General features: G+C 43.9%; 1 protein-coding gene across 3 annotated transcripts; it reads left to right on the top strand.

Annotated features, from left to right (window-relative positions):
• On the top strand, window positions 1–24,018 carry Ccp110 (centriolar coiled-coil protein 110). 3 transcript variants are annotated; one of them, XM_042666818.1, is made up of 16 exons: window positions 1–145; window positions 2,010–2,102; window positions 5,381–5,528; window positions 6,314–6,442; window positions 9,569–11,174; window positions 13,158–13,288; window positions 14,501–14,675; window positions 15,198–15,337; window positions 15,821–15,937; window positions 17,777–17,878; window positions 18,085–18,201; window positions 18,756–18,829; window positions 20,286–20,348; window positions 20,950–21,009; window positions 21,491–21,576; window positions 23,540–24,018. In XM_042666818.1, the coding sequence occupies exons 3-16, from the start codon at window positions 5,388–5,390 to the stop codon at window positions 23,590–23,592; spliced, it is 2,994 nt and encodes a 997-aa protein (XP_042522752.1). In that variant the 5' UTR covers window positions 1–145; window positions 2,010–2,102; window positions 5,381–5,387; the 3' UTR covers window positions 23,593–24,018. The 3 variants fall into 3 exon arrangements, with proteins under 3 accessions (XP_042522752.1, XP_042522753.1, XP_042522754.1); XM_042666819.1 differs by having other exon boundaries at window positions 13,161–13,288; XM_042666820.1 differs by lacking the exon at window positions 21,491–21,576.
• The last annotated feature ends 1,408 nt before the right edge of the window (window positions 24,019–25,426 follow it).

Raw genomic sequence — 25,426 nt, forward strand, 5'->3', positions numbered from 1 at the left:
TGGGCGGTGGCGGCGGCGGCGGTTGCCTGGAGCCCGCGTTGCCGCCTCGGAAAACCCGTACTATGGCGGGGAGGCGGAGGAGAAGGCGGCGGCGGACTCAGTGGCACGGTGTCATAACCAATTGAGCCATTTGCCTGCTGACCAGGTCGGTGTCCGGGTGAGAAGCGCTGGCGGGGCCCAGCGAGGGGAGCCGGCCCCGAGGGTCTGAGGGCGCGCGAGGCGGGCGCCGGTGCCCGGGAGCCGTGGGGCGGCCGGCGGGTGATGCTCGAGGCGGGCCCCGCCGGTGGGCCTGGTAGCGCGGGGCCCTGCCCGGGGAGGGGCTGGGGGGTGCCAGACCCCCTTTACTGGGGAGCGTTCGCGGCCATGTTTCTTCTCTCTCCGGCGGTGCGGGAGGGGAAAGGCGTCCCCGGGGTGCGCTGGCCATTTCTGCGCGCGCTGGGAGCGCTGTTTACTCCGCCGTGGCCACGCCGGGGCTGGGACGTGAGGGTAAGGGGACAAATTGTGTGAGGCGAGACCCTCCCCCCATTCTAGTCCTACCTTTGCCCCCCCCACCAAACCCCCATCTCCTACCTCACCCCCCCCCCCCGTCCCCCACCTCGCTCCCATATTCCCCCACCATCCTCCACTATCCCCCTACCTCACCCCCTTAGTCCCCAACTTCATCTCCCTAACCCCCCCCCCCCACACCTCCTTATTCTATCCCCTCACTCCCACCCCCCCCAACTCGGTCAGCATCTGCCCCGTCACTGCCTGCCGTCTAGGAGGGGAAAGGGTCTGGAATCCGCCAAGCAAAGCAAGGGCGCACATGGTCCCTTTTCTCGCGTTTGCCCCCCTGTTCTTCCCAGGACTTCATAGGCAGGTGATGAAAATCGCCATCACTGGTTTCTTCCCAAGAAGAGCAGCTCCTCCAGATTGATTGATGCCTGGTACCTGTCCCACCCTGTATGCTAATTGCTATGCAGGCATTAGTTTATTGGGTTCTCCCCCCCCCCCACTCCCTTAGTCTCCCCACTTCCCATCTTCTCCCCACTCTTTGGGAGCAGTATCCTGATGATCCCGGCTTCACAGGTAGAGGAAACAGGTGCTGGGATGGTACCTGGCTTGTCATGATGGAACACCAGGTTGCACCTGTATGAGAGAAAGCTCTCCCCCCCCTCCCCCCTTCACTGCCACTATAAGAAGTTGGTGCCTTTGGGAGAAATGATGGGTTAAAAGAAAGAAAAAAAGAGAAGCAGCTAGATCTGAGTCTGCATTATGGTGACCATTTCCAAAAGAGTAAAGGGAAGCAGCAAAAAGGGTCATGAGCCCATCGGGTTTGCCAAAAGGCTCATTTGGACAAGGGTTGGTCAGTCCCTACCTCAGATATACTGGGAAAGTCCAGGCATGTCTGAGCCTGCCACCCCTGACATTAATACAAGTGGACTAGTAATGCCTGCCCCTAAAGTATGGGGCAGGAGTTTTGTGGTTGGGATGGCCTTGTAGTCAAGGCTCTCTTAAAATCTTGCTTCCAGTGATAATTGTGATGTGGGAAAGAGTCCTCTTGCTTAGTCATGCCACTGGACTACTGTCTTTAAGTGGTTACCTTTTGGTTTAGAGGTCCCAGGTTCTCATCTGTGAGGCTACCATTCTTTGAGTTCCATTCTTCCCCATTAGGCTCATTGCTGCCTATTACCACTGTCTTCCTTTTTTTTGGGGGGGGGGTCAGTTGTGGGGCTTGAACTCTGGGCCTGGGCGCTGTCCCTCAGCTCTAAAGCTCAAGGCAAGCACTCTACCACTTGAGCTAGAGCGCCACTTCCAGTTTTCTGGTGGTTTATTGGGGATAAGAGTCTCATGGCCTTTTCTGCCCGGGCTAGCTTTGAACCATGATCCTCAGATCTCAGCCTCCTGAGTAGCTAGGATTACAGGTGTGTGCCACCAGCACTTGGCCACTATCTTCCTTTTTCCTCTCCTGGCTTACATTATTGTTTGAGCTAATTACCCTAATTCATTTATTTAATGCTTTGATCAAGTGCCTATTGTGTGTGACTGAAAAGGTACCTGTTCATATGGAGGAAGAAAACAGACAAAACCCAAGGAAATAAACAAGATAATTTCAGATAGTGGTAAGTAAGTGATACCTGGGAAGCATCTGGGTAGTGTGCTAGTGAGTGAGTAGGGTTCATTTAGAAAAGATTCATGGTGGGGTGTGTGTGTGACCCCTTTGACGGTGGGACATCTGAGCTAAGATTGAAGATAAAGAAGGTCCAAGTCTGGGGCTGGGAATGTGGCTTAGTAGTAGAGTGCTTGCCTAATATGCATGAGGCCCTGGGTTCAATTCCTCAGTACCACATAAATAGGAAAAGCTGGAAGCAGCGCTGTGGCTTAAGTGGTAGAATACTAGCCTTGAGCAAAAGAAGCTCAGAGACAGTGCTCCGGCCCTGAGTTCAAGCTCTATGACTGGCAAAAAAAGAAGAAGAGGAGGAGGAGGAGATCCAAATCTGTGCCAAGATCTTTTGGTCCTTTTCATAGTCCCTTAGTACAGTGGCCTTGAATTTGGCTGGTTAATGCCAAATGGTTTGTAATAATCCATCACTGGACATGAGCAGTATAGGATATCAAGTGCTTTTTTAAGAGAGATGAGTCTATGAGGTTGTTAAGAGAAAAAAGTGGAGCTATTGCTATAAGCACAGCTTATTTCCTTAAAGTTGCCAGACTTTTACAATTGTATTACATGCTTGGTTTGTATAGCTATACATGGTTTGTACAAGTAATCAAACTTGCAGTCTTTGTAATGTTTGATGTATTGTTTGTGTTAAAGTTCAGTGGTACAGTGTTTGCCTAGCATGCACCAAAGTGAATTGGATTCATACTACAGAGCAAGATCAAAAAAAAATTACTAAAATTTTTCTTGTATCTTCTACATATTCTGATTGTTAAGCTATCATGATATAGGTAGAATAAAATAGACACCTAGAATAGAAAACTACAGTAAAAAATGGTTATGCACAAAGTGTTTTACTTTTTTTTTTTTAAGTTAGGTCTGGACATGTTCCACCGTTGTAGGTGTGAAATTAGTATCCTCCAGTCTTGGATGGCAAAGGATTGGGGGGGTCCTGAAATCAAGTCGTGCAGAGGTGGCAGCCATTCTTACCTTGCAAGATGGGAAAGAGCATGTTTTACTTTGTTTTGTAACTAGAGAATCATTTGTTGAAGGTCTCTCTTTACCTAATGCGCATAGATATAAATACAGTTGATGGAATGGTAAGAAGAAGTTTTGTTATTGCCAAAAGTGCCGAAAATAGCAAAACTTTTTTATCCTCTCCGGGCCATAGCTCTGAATATGTTCTTTCTCTCATACTGTAGTTTGTCCTTGACACACAGTGTAGTAAAATTTAGAGTACTCGGAGGCCTAGGACAGTTGCACATTCTGTTTCATGTTTGCATATCCCCCATGTGAATTAGATATCCCAGTCTTTTTTTCTGTTACATAGTTGATTGTTTTCAGATATAAAATGAGCAGTATTGCATTAGGTTTTCTGTTTGTACAGTTTATCAGTCCCCTGCTATTGTGCCTCTCATAATGCCCCTTTTGTTGGTTTCCCTTGTCAATTTAAAAGTCATTGGCACACATAATGCTGAGAGATTGGGTAGTCAGTGCACAGGGAGTGCTTGCTGAGTAACGGTGCATGGGGTAGCTAATCCTTGTGGTAACTGGGATTTTCATAGCTACCATCAAATTTCCCCAGAAATTGTGAAATTACTGCATTTGTTCTTTTCTTCCCTCCCTCCCTCCCTCCCTTCCTTCCTTCCTTCCTTCCTTCCTTCCTTCCTTCCTTCCTTCCTTCCTTCCTTCCTTCCTTCCTTCCTTTCTTTCTTTGTTGGTCGCACGCAGGGCTTGAACTCTGGGCTTGGGCACTGTCCCTGCGCTCTTCAGCTCAAGGCCAGTGCTCTACTGCTTAAGGCCAGTGCTCTACCGTTTAAGTCACAGTGCCACTTCCGGTTTTCTAGTGGTTTATTGGAGATAAGAATCTCACGGGTATTTCTGCCCAGGCTGGCTTTGAACTGCGATCTTCAGATCTCAGCCTCCTGAGTAGCTAGGATTATAGATGTGAGCCATCAGCGCCCAGCTGCATTTGTTATTTTCAAGAAGACAACCATATATTAGAATTACTTTCAAAGCCAATAGGTTTTCTTTTTTCTACCTATGAGTGGGTTGGTGTTGATGGAGCCAAAGTGTAATCTTGAGATGCATTGGTCTTAGAATATCCTTATAGGAAAATAGTTTTTAAAATTAAATGGTCTTGGGCTGGGAAGGTGGCTCAGTGGTAGAGCGCTTGCCTTGCATGCCTGAGGCCCTGGGTTTGATTCCTCAGCACCACATAAGCAAAAAAGAAAAAACCTGGAAGTGGCGCTGTGACTCAAGTGGTAGAGTGCTAGCCTTGAGCTGAAGAGCTGAGGGATAGCGCCCAGGCCCAGAGTTCAGGCCCCACGACTGGACCCAAAAAAAAAAAAAAAAATTAAACGGTCTTGGTCGGGCCCTGGTTGGCTCATGCCTGTAATCCTAGCTACTCAGGAGGCTGAGATCTGAGGATCATGGTTCAAAGCAGGAAAGCCTGTGAGACTCTTATTTGCAATTAACCCCTGGAAAACCAGAAGTGATGCTGTGGCTCAAGCGGTAGAGTGCTAACCTTGAGCTGAAGAGCTCAGGGACAGCGTCCAGGCCCAGGGTTCAAGCCCCACGACTGACCAAAAAAAAAAAAATTAAATGGACTCTTTTAAGTGCTTTCTGTTTTGTTGAGAAGCATTTCTACTTTTGTATGATACTATATTTTATGTGTAGAATAGATAAAACAATAATCTGTTAAAGCAGAATATTCTTTCTTTCTTTTCTTTTGCTAGTCCTAGGGCTTGAACTCAGGGCCTGGGCACTGTCCCTGAGTGCTCTACCATTTGAGCCACAACATCACTTCTGGCTTTTTCTGTTTATGTGGTACTGAGGAATCGAACCCAGAGTTTCATGCATGCTACACAAGCACTATACCACTAAGCAACATTCCCAGCCCCCAGAATATTCTATCTTTATAATCTTAAAGTGACTAAAATGGTGGGAAGCTGCCTCCCAGAAGTTTGCTCCATGAATTCTTAGTGCTTTCTAAACTAGTTACATTTAGAGATTGCAAAACTGTCCATAGCACTTGAATATGTGAAGCAAGTCCTGTCTGGATGGTTTTGGGGTGTGTTCTGTCTCTTTGTTAGCTACCCATCACCACAACAATTGTGGGAAGGCTAGTTCTACCCAGGGTTTATAAATTCATGGAGTAGTTCATGCTCTGCACAATGTACCAAATAGTTAAAGTTTGTTTTGTCAGCATATTAAAAATAACATTTTAATTTTATTTAGTGAGAAGATGGAGGAGTATGAGGAGTTCTGTGAGAAGGCTCTTGCCAGATTGCAGGAAGCATCCCTGGCCACAGAGAGCTTCCTGCCGGCACAGTCCCCGAGTGTCTCCTTGATTCGCTTCCATGGAGTGGCTGTGCTTTCTCCACTGGTAACATCTTTTCTCCTGACAGCAAACCACTCACAGAAAAACCCATGTGTTTGCATGCTCACATGCTAGCTAGTTCTGGGGCTTGAACTTAGGGCCTGGACACTATCTCTGAGCTTTCTTGCTCAAAGCTAGCACTCTGCCACTTAAGCTGCAGCTCCACTTTTGGCTTTTTTTTGTGTGTGTGCTTAATTGGAAATTAAGCATGGACTTCTCATGGACTTCTATGCCTGGGCTGGCTTTTGAACCATGATATCAACCTCCTGAATAGCTAAGTGAGTCACCAGTGCCTGGCCTGGTCTTGTTTCTTTTATCATTCTTTTTTTATTTTTATTTTTTAGTGAAGCAGCAAAGGGGCAACGTGCACACTGATTAGAAAATCAGAAAAATCTGAGATGTTAGAACACAGACCTCACTAAATGAAAAACTAAGAGAACGAATTTTATCTCTGGTTATTTTAGAGCATTTGATAAGTAAGCAGTTGTTCCCCCTCCCCCCTTTAACTTTTCCAATTGAGAATAGTTTACACTCAGTGCAATGCATAAATGCATAGATCCTGAGTGAATTGTGGCACACGCCTGTGTGACACATACACAGTGTTCTCAGCACAGAGAGATCTTCCATGGTCCATGCCTGGAACCACTCAACCACTAGTCAGATTTCCTTCTGCTTTGATTAGTTTTATCTGTTGCACATGGATGTAATTGTTCTGATAAAATTGAAAAAAAAACTTCCTGATTTTTGTTTTCATCATTGAAAAATAATTACCCATTTATGATATCTTACAGCTTAACCTTGAGAAGAGAAACGAAATACAAGAAGAAAAGCAGAAAGCACTTGAAAGAGAAGCAAGAAGGCAGGTTACTAGGAAGAAAGCTTTATTGACGCGTGTTCAGGAGATTCTTGAAAATGTTCAGGTGTGTAATCCAAACCTTAGAAATAAGACATCATGCCGGGCGCCGGTGGCTCACGCCTGTAATCCTAGCTACTCAGGAGGCTGAGATCTGAGAATCGCGGTTCAAAGCCAGCCCGGGCAGGAAAGACCGTGAGACTCCTATCTCCAATAAACCACTAGAAAACCGGAGGTGGCACTGTAGCTCAAGTGGTAGAGCGCTCGCCTTGAGCTTTAGAGCTGAGGGACAGCGCCCAGGCCCAGAGTTCAAGCCCCATGACCGACAAAAAAAAAAAAAAGAAATAAGACATCATTAAGTAAAGCTTGACAATTTTTTGAGACTATATTTGTACTTCACTAATTACTGAGATGCTTCACTGTTACCTTTGGGAAGCTTTATAATTTGTGTCATTCCGTTTTTGTTACTCGAGAGAATTTACTTGCTTGAGGGTGATCCTCAGTACTTGAATCAGAGGGTACTTAGACAGTGGAGCTATACACTTCATATAATTGCTCATTGTCTATGTCTTATGACTCTAAAAGCGTTGAATTTTCAGTGGCAAAATGATAGAATTGGCCATTGTAGTAACATCTGACCACATCAGATTATCGACTAAAGGACCTTCTCTTTCTTTGCCAAAGTAAATAACGGCTCTTCTTTTTTTCTCTGAATATCCTGCTTTTAGTTATGCAAACTACAATGTAGAGTAAATAGAATTGCCTGCTTACATTCTTAGTTCAAATTGGAATCATTTAAACATCTACACTTTTTACAATTATTATTACTTTTTTTTTATTATTATAAAGGTGATGTACAGAAAGGTTACAGTTGTGTAAGTCAGGTAATGAGTACATTTCTTCTTGGATGATGTCATCCTTTCCCTCACTTTCCCCCAGTTTTTCCCTCCCATCCCTACCCACAAGTTGTTTAGTTCATTTTCAACATAGTGTCTAGTGAGTACCACTGCTGCATTTGTTCACTCTTTGTCCCTCCATTTACAATTATTTCTATTTAACTTGAGTGTGTACAGTTTGCTTTTAGGTCTGGGTCATTTTGTGCTAAAAAGAAAACAAATGAGTTCTGATGAACATATCATTTTGCCACACATTACACTATTTACTGGCTACTTTTTTTTTTGCCACAATCTTGAGGGTTTGTTTGTCTTTGTGATTTCTACCAGGTGACAGGTATTTATGAATCTTAGGTATCCCTTTAATTCTGTATGTTGTGTGTAATGTGGGCTTGGCATATTATATTGAAAAGTATAATATATAAACTTAATAAAAAGATAGTTTTTTGACTTATTAGGTATTTCCTATAATTGCAAAAAATGGCATATTCTTGATCTATTGAGAAGATACCAATTATTCAGCTAATAAAATACAGTAGTAAAATTATTATTGTCCAAACACTTTTTGTTTAAAAAGGTCACTGTATTGAGACATTTCATATAGTACATTTCAGGAGTCTGGGTTTACCTATAGATCAATGATAGATTTTTTAAAAAATTGAGCTTCTCTAACCAAAGCTCACTTTCATTGTTACAAAAGCATCTGCTGAATATGACAGATGGGAAATGTGAGCAGTATTATTGTTGCCAAACCTCTGAGCAGGTTTGTGGCTTGGTGAATGCCATCCTTCTTTTCTGTGCGTTGGTCCTGAGTGGCTACTAAGTACACCTGGTGCTGCGCACTGCATACTAATTGGAGACCACTATGCATCTGGGATTTGTAAGGTGAGACAGGAGGCCATATGTACAAAACAACCCCAAAATCTTTTACTGTTCAAGATTCTGGACTTTAAACTCACATGATAATTCTGTAGTGATTTCTCTCAGTTTAATATATACCTGTATAAACACATTTTCTTCTTTTTTTTTTTTTTGTGGTGGTACTGAGGCTTGAACTTGGGCTTCTGCTCTTCCTTGTTTTTTTCACGCATGTTACCTCTTGCTACACCTCCATTTCCAGCATTTTGCTGGTTAATTGGAGGTAAGAGTGTCTCAGATTTGTCTGTCCAGGTGGTTTTGATCCTCAATCCTCAGATCTTATTCTCCTGAGTAGCTAAGATTATAGGTGTGAGCCACTGGTGCCAGGCTGGATGAACTATTATTTACTACAGATTTGCCTTATTGTAGGGATTTTTCTTGAAACTTTGGCATGAGCATGTGGGAGGCAAGAGTCATATTACTAAATTATTTTCTGTTTAATCTGTGTCCTAAGCAAGTTTGTTAAAGAGGGAATCATTTATGTAAGGCATTTACTTCTTTGATATTTATTGCATGTTATTTTCCATAGATGATATTGTCCTAGGAGGAATATAGTTAGTAATATTAATAATAATGCAGAAGAGAGTTAAGGAAAATACTTTAATTCTGAGGTCAAATATATATTCAAATATATATTTGTATATTCTCTCTATGTATATAAACATGCGCATGGTATGAGTTTCCAATTTGTATTAGATTGGACAGTTTTCTTTTTTCTCTTTCAATAAAAAGGATAACCAATAGCTATTTTTTTTTTTTTTTTTGTCAGTCGTGGGACTTGAACTCTGGGCCTGGGCGCTGTCCCTCAGCTCTTCAGCTCAAGGCGAGCGCTCTACCACTTGAGCTACAGCGCCACTTCCGGTTTTCTGGTGGTTTATTGGAGATTGGAGTCTCACGGTCTCTCCTGCCTGGGCTGGCTTTGAACCGCGATCCTCAGATCTCAGCCTCCTGAGTAGCTAGGATTATAGGCGTGAGCCACCAGCACCCGGCTTTTTCTTTTCTTTTTTTGGTCCGGTCGTGGGGCCTGGACTCTGGGCCTGGGCACTGTCCCTCAGCTCTTCAGCTCAAGGCTAGAACTCTACCATTTGAGCCACAGCGCCACTTCCGGCTTTTTTCTTTTTGCTTATGTGGTGCTGAGGAATCGAACCCAGGGCCTCAGGCATGCAAGGCAAGCGCTCTACCACTGAGCCACCTCCCCAGCCCAACCAATAGCTATTTTTATAGAAATTTGATCTTCCTGGTATAATGTGGAAACAGTTCATTCTTTGTGTTTTGAAATGCCAGTACTCTGAAACTTCAGTTTCCATTTTATTTGATAAAAATAATGAAATCAGAGACTTTTTGTACAGTGGAGACATACTAATTTTTATGTCCCTTTTCAGGTTAGAAAAGCACCTAATGCCAGTGACTTTGAGGATTGGGAGACTGAAGTCAAAGACTTGAATGTTCCTGCTGCTTTCCCAAATAGCTTACCCAGGCCTGCTGAACGCTCTACATTAGCAGAGCTTGAAAACATACCTGGAATCTTGCCAGTAGATGATGAGGACCAGCATAAAACTAACAGAATGGATTTAGCTGGCGATGCAGAAGAAGTTAATTCTCTGAAGCAGTGTGATGGTTCAGATATTGGCCCTGCAGAAAATGAAGCTTCTTCAAAGACCTCAACACCCCTCCAGGACACTCTCATTTCCGATGGTCTCTTCTCAACCAACGAAGAGCAAGATCCCTTGCTTTTGGCGGAGGTCAGGACCCCAGATCCCTACATCATGAGTCTGCAGAACTTGATGAAAAAATCAAAGGAATTTCTAGAGAGGGAGGAGTGTCGACGCAGCCTGAGGAGTGGTGATAGGAGGAGTGTCAGTGAGAGTCACTCAGACAAGGAGAATGATGCTGCTAGAGCCGGTGCCTGTGTGAAGGACAAGGCCCCACTGGCAGGCAAGCACTGTGGCTCCCTTATTCCTGACAAACCAAGCCTTAATAAGTCCAATGTTCTCCTTCAAGGTGCTTCTTCTCCGGCAAGCAGCCTGAGCACCTCCACCTTAGCTGGCTTTTCTAAAGGAGATGTGCCTGCCCGACCTGGCTGTCCCTCTCTTCCGGATCCTGAGTGTGATGTTAAAGTTAGGCCTACTTTTGTTACTGAAAACAATGTCATCAAAAGTCTTACAGGTTCATATGCCAAATTGCCTAGTCCAGAGCCAAGTATGAGTCCTAAAATGCATCGGCGGCGTTCTAGGCCATTATCCGCATGTCATATTCTTATCAATAACCCAATCAATGCCTGTGAATTAAGTCCTAAGGGCAAAGAGCAGGCAGTGGACGTAGTTGTTCCAGTCAGTGATGACAAAAGAACAGGACCGGTGCCAAAGTTACCAAGTGATGTAGCAGGGGTGTGTTCAAGCAAGGTTTATACTAGCAAGAATGCATCCGAAGCCACAGAGGATCTGGCTGTGGGTAAATCAAGTCAGCTGTGTCCATCTCTAGGAAATCATTTAGAAGACAGAGTTACTCCTGGACTTGGTACTGTGGAAGGTCAGATGCCATCTGGTGAGAGCGGGGCATGCTGTGCTGCAGTGCCTGAGGTACCTGAGCCCTGTGCCACCAGTCAGTGCCTAGGAAGTCACAGCTTAGGAGCCGGAAGTGGACCCAAGCCGGCTGGGATGCCAGAGAAGGGCTGGAATTCACAAATGGAACTGAATAAGTCTTACGATGTGAAACACCCGTCTCCCTTACTCACACAAACCCAGAGCTCCCGACAGCAGGTGGCCACACCTACAGTGCCCTGTGGAGATGAACAACTTTCGGATAACAGCTTTGAAAAAGTTAAGCGGAGACTTGATTTGGACATTGAAAGTTTGCAAAAGGAAAACTGCCCTTATGTAGTAACAACAGGAATGGTTGAGCAGGAAAGGCAACATTTGCCAGAAAAAAGATACCCCAGAGGACCTGTCTACATTAACAAGAACAAAATCTTAGATACTAGCACCAAAGGTAAGGAAAGGGACACATCTAATATCTTCCAAGAAGTGGCAACTTTCTTATACTACTTTTAATTGGCATTTGGCAAAGTAAAAATGGTTCTCTTTATCTGTTCATAAGAGTGCTTAAGTTCATTTAACTAGAAAGCGCTAAAAAGTGACAATTTATTGCCACATAGTAAGTTTTCTTAAAGGATTTTTTTTCCCCAGTCCTGGGGCTTGTGAACTCAGGCCTGGGTGTTGTTCCTTAGCTTCTTTTACTCAAGGTTAGCACTGTACAGCTTGAGCCACAGCATCATTTCTGGCTTTTTCTATGTATGTGGTACTGAGGAATTGAACCCAGGGTTTCATGCTAGGCAAGTACTCTTACCACTGAGCCATATTCTCAGCCCTTAAAGGATTTTTTATTTAAAATTAATGATGAAGCTTTCAGAGTCCACTTGGTATTACAGAAAAGATTAATGACTGAGAAAAACAATTCTTGCACAACATTTTAATTAAGCTGTTGTTGTGACACCTTTCCTTGATTTGTGATTTCTAATGTTTTTGCCTGTTTGCTCTTAGACTTGTAATGAGGTCTTCCTGTTGGTAGCCCTTTGGTGAGCACTTAGAGGAAACACCACAAATAATGCTGAAGAATAGTTCTTTCTTGATAAACTTGATTTCACATTTCTTCCTTTTGCATCTACTTCCATAAACAGCTTTGTCATGGTTTATACTTCATTCCTGATATGGAAAGCAGAGATGAAGTAAATTAAGTTCTTAGCACTTACAGAAAAGTTATAAGGTTAGGGCAGAATGCTTTTAAGAGACCTCTAATAAAACAATTTATAATTGGGGCACCAACTTGGATCCACAGCTGCCTCTGTGAATAGGAGAAGTTGCCAGCTTGATGGTTCTGGTACTGCTTTGACCAGTATTCAGAGTAGGACTTTGCCAGGAAGGACGAAGAGGCAGTGTGGTGCCATGGCTGCCCGCTGAGCTCTTGAGACAGTGCCTGGAGGATCCTAGGCAGTGGAGCAGTGGAGCTGAGGAGCTTTTTCCTTTCTTGCTGAAGGTTTTAGATCTCTGGCATAGGAAGAACTACAGGGCAGGCTGGATAATATGTGTTTATAGGAAGCCTCTAGCAGTTGGATACCATCCCACAGTACACTGGTCTTCAATAAAGTCATTATTTAGAGCACTTCTTTGACGATCCATCAATACAGATACTCAGTATCTCAGTACTTCAGTGTGGGTGGTTCCCTGCTTTCTGTGTATCAGCTTGCAAGTCATGATAATCTCTTTAAAAAAATCTTAGGAACTAAAATAGCTAGAATTTTAAAAGCCAATCTTTTTTGGAACCTCAAGATGAGAAAACTTTTCAACTATCCAAGCAAATTTTAAAATTTGAAGCAAAACTACAAGGGATAAAGCTGGGTGTTGGTGGCTCAGGCCTGTAACTCTGGCAACTTAGGAGGCTGGGATCTGAGAATCTCAGTTTGAAGCCAGCCTAGGCAGAAAAGTCTTGTGACACTCTTAACTCCAGTTAACTAGCTGGAAATGGAGGTGTGGCTCAAGTGGTAGAGGGCCAGCCTTGAGTGACAAAGCTTAGTGACAGTACCAAGGCTGAGTTCAAGCCCTAGGACCACCACCCCACCCCAAGAAAATAAATAAAAATACCAAAAAGTCCAGATGGTACAAAAGCAGAGATATTGGAGAAGGGTAGTGGTAAACTGCAGTCGAGTTACCTCTTGAAGCTATGAGGCTGGAGTTTGCCTGGACACATCATCTTGGCTTCACTGGTTCCTGGTGGAAGATGTGGAGATGCGTCTTTCCTTATTGGCTGGCATGAGAGAAGAGAGAGTGGCAGGTGGGATGTGGCTCCCACTGGTGACCTGGCTGGGTCGGGTCCAGGATTCCTCTGGGCAGAAGCATAACCCAAATGGGTACTGTGGGGTATCAGGTAAGACTTGGAGGGAGTTTTCTGAATTTGAGGGGACACGTTTCTTTTCAGAAGGTGAGGAGATCCTAAGAAGTAAGATGTTAGCATTTGAAGAAATGCGGAAAAGACTAGAAGAGCAGCATGCCCAGCAGTTGTCATTACTCATCGCTGAGCAGGAGCGGGAGCAGCAAAGACTGCAAAAGGTGAGGGGCTAGCTAGAGCACAGGGCCATGGAGTGAGCGGAGACCGTGGGTAGCATATTTATAATTCTTTTCCCCTGTATGTTTTAATCTAAGGGGGTCGCTGATTTTGATTCTTGGATGTGTGTGTGTCTGTGTGTGTGTGTCTGTGTCTGTGTATCTGTGTCTGTGTATCTGTGTCTGTGTGTGTGTCTGTGTCTGTGTGCATGCATGTATACTTGTGTGCACCAGTATTGGGACTTAAACTGGTGGTCTTGACTATTTTACTCAAGGCTGATGCTCGACCACTTGTGCCACAGTTCCACTTGCAGCTTTTTGGTGATTAGTTAGGGATTAATGTCTCATGCTTGGACTGGCTTTGGCTTTGAACTGAGATCTTCTGATGTCAGCCTCCTGAGTAGCTAGGATTATAAATAGGAGTCATTGGCAGTTGGCCATGGATGGCGTTTTTGTTGTTGTTGATCATGGGGCTTGAACTCGGCCTGGGCAGTGTCTCTGAGCGCTTCAGCTCAAGGTGAGGGTTCTACCACTTGAGCCACAGTGCCACTTCTGGTTTTCTGGTTGTTAAATGGAGATAAGAGTTTCACAGACTTTCCTGCCTGGGCTGGCTTTGAACCGCGATCCTCAGATCTCAGCCTGGATGGTATTTTTATTGTCAAAATGTTTAAATTTAGATTTTTATCTAAAAGTAATTGTTTTATTAAAAGGATTCTTCATTGCAACTTTTTTTTCCCTCTGTATCTTTAATTCAGAGATTTTAGTATTGCTAAAGACATTGTATAAATAGATGCTGAGCCGGGTGCCGGTGGCTCATACCTGTAATCCTAGTGACTCAGGAGGCTGAGATCTGAGGATCGCGGTTCAAAGCCAGCCCAGGCAGGAAAGTCTGTGAGACTCTTATCTCCAATTAACCACCAGAAAACTGGAAGTGGTGCTGTAGCTCAAGTGGTAGAGTGCTCACCTTGAGCTGAAGAGCTGAGGAACAACTCCCAGGCCCAGAGTTCAAGCCCCACAACCGACCAAAATAAAATGCTGAAAAACAGATTTTGCAAAAATAATACCTGTTTAAAAATCTAAGTTGTCATAAGTTTACTTGAGGGAGGAAAGCTTAATTCCTGTTAAGTCCGGGTATTTTTGGCTAGGCCTGAAATGATACTCCTTGGGGATACAATTAAATGAGATGTAGCATGTTAAGAGTAAATGGTTAATCTCCAGGAAATAGAAGAACAGGAGAGAATGTTAAAAGAGAAAGCCATGACAGCAGAGGTCTCAGAATCGAGCCTGAGCGCTGCAGCGGAGTTGGAGTGGAGGAAGAGAAGTGACTCTGGCTTGCTAGAATCAGTGCTGCCCCAGGTGGACTCGTTCCGAACTTGCGGTCCAAACAGTTCTGGTGAGTGCTTAAGCCCGTGCAAACATTACTCTGCAGGAAGATGTCTCCTCTGGCACCTTCAGGACTGTGCCTGCCTTCTCTACATCACCCTCCCGCTGCTGTGGGCCAGCTGCTTAATAGCCAGAGAGGATGAAATGGAGTGAAATTTGAGTGGATGAAAGAGCTGAGGCAGGTGGTGGCAAGGAAGCTCTGCCTCGGCTAGAGAAACCATGCCAGCCATTCACTCGTGTGGCAGGCAGTGTGTGCCATGAAAACACACTACCTCTCCTGGGTGCTCTTGGATTTCCTCTAATTCCCCAGTGCCCATAGGGGCTTATCTTCACAGCACCAATTATCTTGACATGCTGTTTGTACTCAATAGATCCATCTGGTGCACAAGCTTAGAGTCCGTAAATATTTTAAGTGTGCATGAGGATCGGTTTTGGAGGCAGATGTGGTTCTTAATGACTGGCACAAGGGTATGTTTGGATGCTTTGTGTATTCCGATTAGATGACAGCAAGTGCAATGCTGTGTTTTTCTAGGTTTCCCAAACTCTGCCCTACAGTACAGCGTTGGCTCTGCGAATGAAGCACCGTTCTTCCTCTGGGGGTCATCAGCTAGCAGCATGAGCAAGCGCTCGGTGACACGGCCTTTCGGAAGGGCCCAGGCTAGGTGGCCTCAGGTGGGCACACTTGATGCATGGCTTGCTATTTACCAATTGATCTTAGTTTTATAGCTTCACTATTTTAGGTGGTACAAATGAGCATTAGTATTTTTGCCACATATAAAATAGTGGAGTTTTTGGTACAGATGAAACTACACAGAGCAAACACATAGAGAAACTGAATAAGGAAAACACTTGACTTTCTTTCTTTCTTTCTTTCTTTTTTGTTGTTGTGGGGCTTGTACTGGAGGGCCCAACTATCCCTGAGCTCTTTTTGCTCCAGGCTAGTGTGCTCTACCACTTTGAGCCACAGTTCCACTTCTGGTTTTCTGGTGGTTAATTGGTGATAAGAATCTTAATGGACTTTCCTGTTGGGGCTGGCTTTGAACCTTGATCCTCAGATCTCAGCTTCCTGAATAGCTAGGATTACAGGAGTGAGCCATCAGCACCCGCTGGTACTCAGATTCTTAAAAATGCTCATGTCTCTCTGATTTCTTCTAGGTTTTTAGTCCTGAAGTCCAAGCCAAGTTTAACAAGATAACTGCGGTGGCAAAGGGATTTCTTACCCGCAGGTTGATGCAGACAGACAAGCTGAAGCAGCTTCGGCAGACTGTAAAAGTAAGATTGTGTTTCACTGCCACCCCAGTTTCCATCAGCTCTTTGTCGATAGATGAGCTGATGTTAGTTTAGAGTTTAGATCAGACACTTTCTGCTTACTGTGAAAGCAGAAATTTATAAGTTTGATTGTTGGGCTTACTCAGTTTTGTTTTGTTTTTCTTGTTACTTTTTTTTTTTTTTTTTTTAAAGAAATAGGATCTTGCTGTGTAGCCCCAGACTAGCCTCGAACTCAAGATCTTTCTGCCTCAGTCCACTGATTTTGAAATGGCTGGTGGCCAGCATTTGTCATGAATGTTTTCAGTCAGTGATGAAGAAGGCTAGACTTCTGTCTAAGATACTCTAAAGACAAAGCATTGTGTGCCAGAAGTGCTTGAGGATCCCTGTACAGCCCACAAGGAGCGCCCGAGAGGTGCACCCTAAGTTCTAGTCAGTGCAGACTGGTGACCCTGGGGCCGAGGAGCAAAGCTCATGAGAAGCACTTGGCCAGGGTTGTTTGCATGGCTGGCATCTTCAGAGGCTGCACAAAGATGCTAGAATTAATCTGGGCCTCAGTTTAGTACCAGACTCTTGTTTACCTCTCTGGAGAATGCACAGAAGCGAGGATTCCTCTTGAGATGATTGTGCTTCCTTTCAGGGGTGAAGGCATCCCTATTCCCCAAACAGGCATTGTAACCTTTCCCCTCATTCCTGTCCAGTTCCCCACTCCCCCTACTCCTGTGTGTCTCAGCTCACAGGCCTAGTGTCTTAGAGAAGGTGTGCACAGCACAGCTAGGAATTCCACTGTAGGCCTGCATGATGTAGGTAGGGTTTTGGGTAGGTGGTCAACTATAAGTGCTTTGATGTTAATTCATCTGTGTGAGCAAAGGTCATAGTTCCTGCTGCTTGTGACAACTTGCTGTCTCAGTAGTTTCTTTCATGTAAGAACTGCTTTGCACGAATGTGGAGAAGGTGATAAAACGTTTACTCCAGAGTAGACAAAGCACAGGGTCCTTTCCACACTTCTGAGCAGAAGTCAGTCACTGTTACCATGTGCACACTTAGATGTCTAGCGACTGGTGGTGCAGCACCTGCCTCCTTCCTGTCTCGTATAGCCTCTGTCCCTACCTGGCCATATTAAGCTGCTCCTTGGAGCCTGAGATGGTACCCTTCTCTCCTCTCTTCTGCTGTCATACAGGACGTCTTCCAGCATAGCTGTGTTTATGCTTCATCCATGGGGTCTGACCCCCAGGGTCTGCACACAAGGCCTGGCACCCACATGGGAACCTTGCTTCTAGTGCTGCCCTACTGCTAGGTGCTAATCCAAATGGGTTGACATGCTCACGTGCCTGCCTCTTCTTCTCAAGATTCTTCTCCAAATTTGGCATTCATGGCTTCATACAAAGTCCCTTGCTGGTGAACATTTCAAAGGTTCCTGCATAGAAACTCAGGGTGTAGTGTTGCAGTGAGCCCTGTAATCTGAAGCCATTTCACCAGGGCCTGCAGCTCTCAGCCTTATAGAGAAGGGGGCATGGAGGCCCATCTTATTCTGTGTGGCCTTGGGGTCTGATGCTGCGGCAGGCCCCTCAGCTGGCCTGGGCTCCAGCAGCTGTTGGGGAAGTTCATTGTTGCTCAGGGGGTAGGACCCAGCAGTCCCTGCCCCTCTGTTACTCAAATGAAGCAGATAATGTGCTTTTCCTGCTCTGAAGGAAGTGGTACTTGACATGTAATTAGTAATAGTTGTACTTGTGTTTCTGGAAATTTTGGACCAACCAAGCAAAAGAACAAAAGGAAACTCTGGTAATCACAAATCTTTCTAGACAAGTGTTTGTAAAGGACTTTTTTTTTATGTTGTTTTTCCAGGACACCATGGAATTCATAAGAAGCTTCCAGTCAGAGGCTCCATTAAAGAGGGGCATTGTTTCAGCTCAGGATGCCTCCCTCCAGGAGAGAGTGTCAGCACAGGTGAGAGCCCCACCCTGTTTCCAGAGGCAGCCCATTAGTTCTAGAATAAGTGGAGCCCTGGAAATGGAAGTGCTGTATTTGATCCTCATTTAATCACTGTAAATAGATCTCAGTGAAAACTTTCATAATGCTTTTCTCTGAATGAAGTATGCATGGTACACCTCATGTTCCTATCTTTGAACTGCACTTTGTTCTTTTGCACCCAGTTGCGAGCTGCCCTGTATGGTATTCATGACATATTCTTTGTAATGGATGCGGCTGAAAGAATGTCTATTCTCCATTATGACCGAGAGGCCCGCAAGGAGAAGATGCTCAGGCAGATGGTAAGTGTGTGGGTTCTGGATGACTGAGGTGCTTCTGGGCTTATAGTGCTAAGTTCAGTGTTCATTCAGTTCTGTGAACCTTAGCCCTCTTCCAACAGTTCCTGAGCCCAGATAGTTCCCAGGTTCACCAACAACATTGAGATCTCTAGGTACATGAAAAAGACTTGAAGAGTGAGAGAATTCCTCCTGGTTTTGTGATTGCATTTGGAGTTGTAGCCTTGAAGGTGTGCAGCTGGTGTATGGAAAACTGTTCCTGCTGGGATTTCCTTGTCCCTGCCATGTGGATTTGGCCTTTTGCAAAGAAAATAGGCTACGGGTTAATTTGAAATCCTATATGTCACTGTGTCATTGATCTGTGGATCAGTCCGTGATCTCAACATGGTTGGGAAAAATAATTCAAATATTTAATATTTAGAATCAGACCACTTTTGTTATAAAGGAAAGATAAAGTTAAAATGTGACACTGCAGTTGGGATTGTGTTGCACTGTGTGGTGGGCATTGTTCCAGTGGTGACTCACTGTAAGGCTTCCCCCTCCCCCACCTCTCTCTGAAGGATAAGATGAAAAGCCCCCGTGTGGCTCTTTCAGCTGCAACACAGAAGTCTCTGGACAGGAAGAAGTTCATGAAGTAAGTTTTGCCATATCACCTCACCATCAAATGTGAGTGGTCTGTTGGGCTGTTTGTATACTCAAAAGAAAATTAAACACGTAATTTTTCTTCAGTCAGCTGATATAAATCTCTTTTATAATATAGAGAGATTCATTAAAATCTGTGGTAAGTTTGGACTTCCTCTTTATAAATGAATCAGTTACTTGATTTTGTCAGCAGTCAACTCCTGTAATTGGTAGCTAATCAAGCAGTCTTAAAAACAGCTAATCCTGGTCTGGGAAGTTGGCTCAGAGGTAGAGTGCTTGCCTCACGTGCATGAGGCCTTGGATTCGATTCCTCAGCACCGCATAAGCATAAAAAAGCTGGAAGTAGTGCTGTGGCTCAAGTGGTAGGGCGCTAGCCTTGAACTGAAGAGCTGAGGGAAAGCACCCGGGCCCCACAGTTCAGCCCCATGACCGACAAACAAACAAAAAAACCAACAACAACAACAACAAAAAATCAGTTAATCTTCCCAGGTGCTGGTGGCTTACGCCTATAATCCTACCTACTCGGGTTTGAAATCTGAGGATCGTGGTTTGAAGCTAGCCTGGGCAAGAAAGTTTGTGAGACTCTTATCTTTTTTTTTGTCAGTCGTGGGGTTTGAACTCTGGGCCTGGGAGCTATCCCTCAGATATTCAGCTCAAGGCTAGAGCTCTACCACTTGAGCCACAGCACCACTTCTGGTTTTCTGGTGGCTTATTGAAGATAGGAGTCTCATGGACTTTTCTACCCCCAGCTGGCTTTGAACTGAGATCCTCAGATCTCAGCCTCCTGAGTAGCTAGGATTATAGGTGTGAGCCACCGACGCCCAGCGAGACTATCTTTAAGACTAGAAAACTGGAAATGGAGCTGTGGCTTGAAGTGGTAGAATCCTAGCCTTGAGCAAGAAAGCTCAGGGAAAAGCTGGGGCGCTGGTGGCTCACGCTTGTAATCCTAGCTACTCAGGAGGTTGAGATATGAGGATCGGTTCAAAGCCAGCCCAGGTAGGAAAGTCCTTGAGCCTCTTATCTCCAATAAACCACCAGAAAACCGGAAGTGGCACTGGAGCTAAGTAGTAGAGCACAGGCCCAGAGTTCAAGGCCCATAACCCACACACACACAAAAAAGCTCAGGGACAGTGCTCAGACCTAAGTTTAAGCCCATGACTGATGAAAGAAAGAAAGAAATCAGTTAATCCTTCAATATTTGATTTTTATGTCATTTAAATGTATTCTTCCTTTGATACCCAAAGATTTCCTGGGAGAAAACTTGAGTTTAAGGTGCATTCCAATATCTGTTAAACCTTTCTGGAAAGTAGTATCGGATACATTTTATACAAGTCTTTCCATTGAACACCCACCTTTGAGCAATGACTAGATCTGTCACACCATTTCACATTTGTAATGTTTTCTTCTCTGAGTACATCATTTATGTCCTTGTTTTTATATTGTGTCAGGGCTGCTGAAATGGGAATGCCAAATAGGAGATTTCTACTTAAACAAAATCCTTCTGAAACAAGGTGAGAAAATCACTTCACCTCAGTGAGAGGCCTTCTTTTGTAAAAAAAAAGAAAAGAAACATATATGAGTCCCAAGCCTCCTTTCTGTTATGTTCATTTTACTTTCTGTCAGTTGGACTTGCTGAGTGGCAAAAATTCAGGCATATTATGGATATTTGTGATTACCTGTTGCTGTTGGTGGCCTTGAGTCTTCTTGTGCTGTCTCCAGGTGGTCGTGAGAGTTCAGTCTGAAGTCTTGGGGGTGGGGTTGGGGGCTATGGTACTTGTGAAAGCTAGCTTAATATTGCTGGCCTATTTTCTACTCTAAAATGTGTTAGATTTTCTTCTCTCAAGCTTCCAAAGTCAGTTTTTGTAAGGTAGAAAAGTAAATGCTCTAAGAGCACTAGGGTTATTGTCTGTGTTGGTCCTATCTTCCTAAGGTATGGGATCTTGGTGCCCAAACTCTTACGTACCATATTGATAGGTGCTCATTGCTTACATTGGCTTGTGTCATTGCACAGATGGCTCCTAACCTCAACAGCGGTATCTTTCATCCGTTGAAAGAATGGGGGGAACATGGGGTCTATACTTTCAAATTAATTTGTTTAATTCTTTTCATCAGAATCCTCCAGCCAAACCAAGGACAGAATGCACCTGTTCATCGGCTGCTTAGTAGACAAGGGTAAGAGTGCCCCTCCTGAGGGATGTACAGCAGTGGAGATTGGCTTCGGGGGATAACCATGACTGTTGTGTTCTCTAGAGGGGACAACTGCTTCCAAATGGGGTGCATTTCACAGCACAGGGAAGAGCTTCCAAATCTTCTTCTTCAAAGATAGTCCTCTTGCTGTACTGTTGGGTACTATATCATAGTTAATCATACCATATCAACATACCATTAGCATGTTTTGCTTTTCATTTCATACCATCTTATTAATTATTGAAGAGTATTCATGTGATAAATTTAGCTTTATCAGAGTGATTCTCCAACAAAGCATGAACCAAGGTGTGGCTCTCCCTACTGTGTGCATGCGGAAGCAAAGCATAGCCCTACTATGTACATGCATGAGACTTGGAACTGTTGTTTGGGGTGGTGGCTTTCTTTGAAATTTGAACATGGAGACTCGAATTGGAAGTGACTCATTAATGTTTTTATATTCAATTAGAACCCCTAAGACATCAGTGAAGGGGGGTGTGCAAAATAGACAGAAGCCTTCCCAGAGCAGAGTGCCTAACAGAGCGCCTGTTGCAGGTGTGTAGAAGCCAGCTCCTAAAGCCATCTCACAGAAGCCTGGTCCACCTGCATCCCTCCTTGCCACCACAGGGCATACTCATGGCATTCCTGTCAGATCCTTTGTGTTAGTGTTTAGTGGTAGCCAAGAAATGGGAGAAACTGCAGTCCCAATGTTAACATCTGGAGTAATTCTGTGGAAAACATGTTAATATGATTATGACTATATTATTATTTTTTAAAAAAAACTAGAATTCTCCAAGCTTAACCTAAGCCCTTTTCTAAAAGAGGAAGAGCTAATGAGCCTTCAGCAGTCTGTGGGCTCAGGGCAGCATGTCTCCCAGAGCCTTTGAACCTGCACCTGACATTGTGGAGGGAGGGGCATCTCCCTCCTTGGAACTACAGCCATTGTGTCCTGTACACAGCCTGAGCAGTCTCCTCTCTTCCTCATTAGAGGCAGCTGAAGCTTACATGAGGACCCGTGATTTAAGATCCACTTAAGGTGGCAAGGAGGCCCCTCAGTGCCCAGCCCAGCCCAGCCCGCTCCTAATCAAATGCTTCCACGATTATTAGGTGTCTTGCTAAGACATTGTGATTAAACTCACTGGGAATTATGTGATCCATTAAAAAATATCTTGAAAATGCTATGCTTTAACTAAACTGCTTTCTAAACATGTAAAAGGCAGCTAAATTAATCACCAGACTAAATGAAGATTAAACCTTTAATTCTGATCTTCCCATTAGTAACCAATTAGGCAAAATTTGGAACTTGTGTGAGTAAGTGACCTCCAGGCCGGAGAGCAAGCAGCATGTGTAATGTGCGTGCTGTCTCACTCACCCACATAAGTGCTCAGAGGGGACAAGCTGTTGGTGGTGACTTTGAAGCCACTGCTGGCCTTTCACAGGTACGTGCTGACTAAAATTCATGATGTTGCACACAGAAAGAGTAATTCAAGGTCATCTGTTGAAATCACTGTGCTTGACCATCATTGGAGCTGTGGATCCTGCTGGCTTATGAGCCAATCTGGAAGATAACCATTTATGAGAATTAGACCATACCCCATGTTCTTCTGGGGATGCTAAGACATTCCAGGTTCTCTTTCCCTAGGTAGCATTACACATTAAAGTGATCAGTGTTAGCTGGTTGGAAAGTCATTTTGGAATTCATTCACAGTGTTTTATATCATCATTTGTCACAGTGGCCTCTCATGCTCTCTCGTACATTTCACCTCTGCATGTGTCACTCCTGAGCAGGCTTGTGTTGGGTAGCCAGCACCATGGGGGTGCTGGCCAGCAGTGCAGTGAGCCTGGCAGACACAGCAGCCATGTCACTACTGACATGCTGTGCAGTTAGTGAGCCTGGAAGCGAGGTTTTCTCTGGACTGTCACTGCAGTAGTGCACACAAGAGTCTATGATTGCTCTGGAAAAGAGTTCGTTTCCTGCTCCAATTATTAATTAGGTTTTAAACAAATGTAGAATGAAGCTTTGGTCAGTTCTACATGAGGATTGAAGTCTGGGTTAAGTGACTTCTGAAAACTGACTTCTGTCATGATGATGGCATTCCACATCCTGGACAGATGGATGGACAGAGTTCTAAGTGTTAAAGAATGCTACAGCATGGAGAATTATTTCATTTACTCAGGATGAATTTCAATTTGATGTCATTCATTTTAAAATGTCACCTCATTCATTATTTTGTGTGTGACTAGAGTTTGTATGTAGTGAAATTCCAAAGCCATTCATCAAAGCAGAGTAAGAAGTGGCGTGCAGGCAAGTAGCATGGCTGGTCCAGTGAGGAGATCCATACTGGGATGGCCAGGTCAGGCTCAGGGCGGAGGCAGGTAGCAGGCTGGTGTCAGGAGTCACCTCAAGGTCACTGTAGAGAATACCCACCCTTGGCCCCTGGCCTGGTAGACAGTAAGCACTCATTAGCTGGTATCATGGGGAATTTCTAACAGAATGACTATTTTGTTCTGTTTCTAGGAGTATATGCAGGAAAAACCCAAAGAAAGCGGCCAAATGTTGCGACAATTTAAGAAGACAGCATTCACTAGGGTGACAACTAGGGGAGGACAATTGTCCAGGTCGTTTTCCTGTCCAAGACTGTCTTATCCCGGCAAATTGACAGCAAAGGTCTGAGCAGTCACCTGATAGTTTGGTCGGTCTGGCTAGTGCTGGTTCACTGCCCATCTCCTGTAACATTTGGTGTGGATGGAGACAGATTCATGTTTAGTAATTGTCTCTTCTCTGTGTTTAACGTATAAAAACACAAGTATATTTTGTGTGCCCAGGTGTCTACAGAGAACCCTTTTGTAACTTAAAAAGGACATTTGGATTTATTTAAAAAAAAAAACTTAAAATCAGAAGTAAGCATTGAAAGGTAATTGCATCCATATGCAAGTTTTTTCTCTCTCTCTTCCCTCTCTCCTCTCTCTCTGCTGGTCCTGGGGCTTGAACTCAGGGTTTGGGCACTGTCCCTGAACTTTTGTGCTCAAGGTTAGCACTCACTCTACCACTTGAGCCACAGCTCCACTTTGGGTAAGTTGCATTCATTTCTTCATACTGACTGCTTAATTCATGAATTAGAAACTGTTCTAGTCAAAGGGAAATTATTGTTTTCTCATTCTTGTAAACTTGAATACTCAGAATCTCACTTTTTGGCTTATGGTATAATCATGTGGGCAAACATGTGGGTCAGTTTTGGTCAGAAGCACATGCTCTTGTCAAGGAGTGTCTGTAAGCAGTGGCTGTACAGGGGGTCTTTTGGGGAGCAGCATGGCCTCTTCCGGAATGCAGGGCTCCCCAAAAGCTCAGAGATTCTCTGGTCTGCCTACTTTATGTCCCTGACTTAACTTTTTCTTGAATGCTGAGCGGTTTAGGAACACAAAGGGCTATATGATCCTAAATTTACAATTCAGCAGTGGGCTGAGATGCCTAGTCTCACCCACACTGAAAGGCCTGGATGCTTAGGCTGAGTTCATCGCTCAGATGGGTATTGCCCAGAAAATGTTTCCAAAGGAACATGGCTTCCTCAGACAGACTCTCTCCCTACTACCTTAGTTTCCAAAAAGGGCTCAGTGATGCCCACCTCAGATTGGGACTGGGCGTGTTCAATATTGTTACCTTGAATTTTAGACAATTGCTGGTATTTTGAAAATACAGCATACATATATGTGTATATATATATACACACAAATATATATATACATATATACACATATATACATATGTGTGTGTATACACACACACACACACACACACATCCCTGAGGAATAGGATATGCAGAGTATTCGCTCCAATTTCTGTTCCTCCTGAGAGCTCACTTTGACTCCAGCTGTGGTCTGGAAGTAAACCTGGGGTAAACCTGATTTTCTTTATTAGTACTCATCATTTTTTGACTGAGTGAACTGGGAAATTATAAAACAGTAAAAAAAAAAAAAGCCCAAATTACTAATTTTTAAATTTATAAACGAACTATCTCATCATTTTAATGTGATAAACCATGCTTTATCTTTTTAATGTGATAAACCATGCTTTATCATTTTGAGACTCAGGCTATAGCTTTTCCATTCAGGCCTCTTTATTTAGGACAGACATTAAAAATGTTGGGCATAGTAATGCAAATTAGCTAAAACAATAGCTTGTTAGGTTAAGGATAAGAAACCGAATGTGGTCCTGAAGATAGAAGTGTGTGTTTTACAGTTTTTTAATGTCTTCTTATAAAACAACTTTTTACAAAAGTGCCAGACACTTTTTTTTGCTTTTGATGGAATTTATTTATATACATTATTTTTGTTATTTTTCTTTGACTGCAGTGTTCATTCATGTAAATTGTATTTATTTTTATACTTTAATTTTCACTAGGTTTGC

This window comes from Dipodomys spectabilis, unplaced genomic scaffold (genome assembly GCF_019054845.1).
Source record: "Dipodomys spectabilis isolate Male_0828 unplaced genomic scaffold, ASM1905484v1 ptg000366l, whole genome shotgun sequence".
Lineage (NCBI taxonomy): Eukaryota > Metazoa > Chordata > Mammalia > Rodentia > Heteromyidae > Dipodomys > Dipodomys spectabilis.

What these genes read in the sequence shown, in the direction of transcription:
- Ccp110 (XM_042666818.1), top strand. Translation starts at nt 5,388, where the DNA reads ATGGAGGAGTATGAGGAGTTCTGTGAGAAGGCTCTTGCCAGATTGCAG. An exon ending in AGCTTCGGCAGACTGTAAAA is followed by an intron (nt 15,938 to 17,776) that starts GTAAGATTGTGT and finishes TTGTTTTTCCAG; the next exon opens with GACACCATGGAATTCATAAG. An exon ending in GACAGGAAGAAGTTCATGAA is followed by an intron (nt 18,830 to 20,285) that starts GTAAGTTTTGCC and finishes ATATTGTGTCAG; the next exon opens with GGCTGCTGAAATGGGAATGC.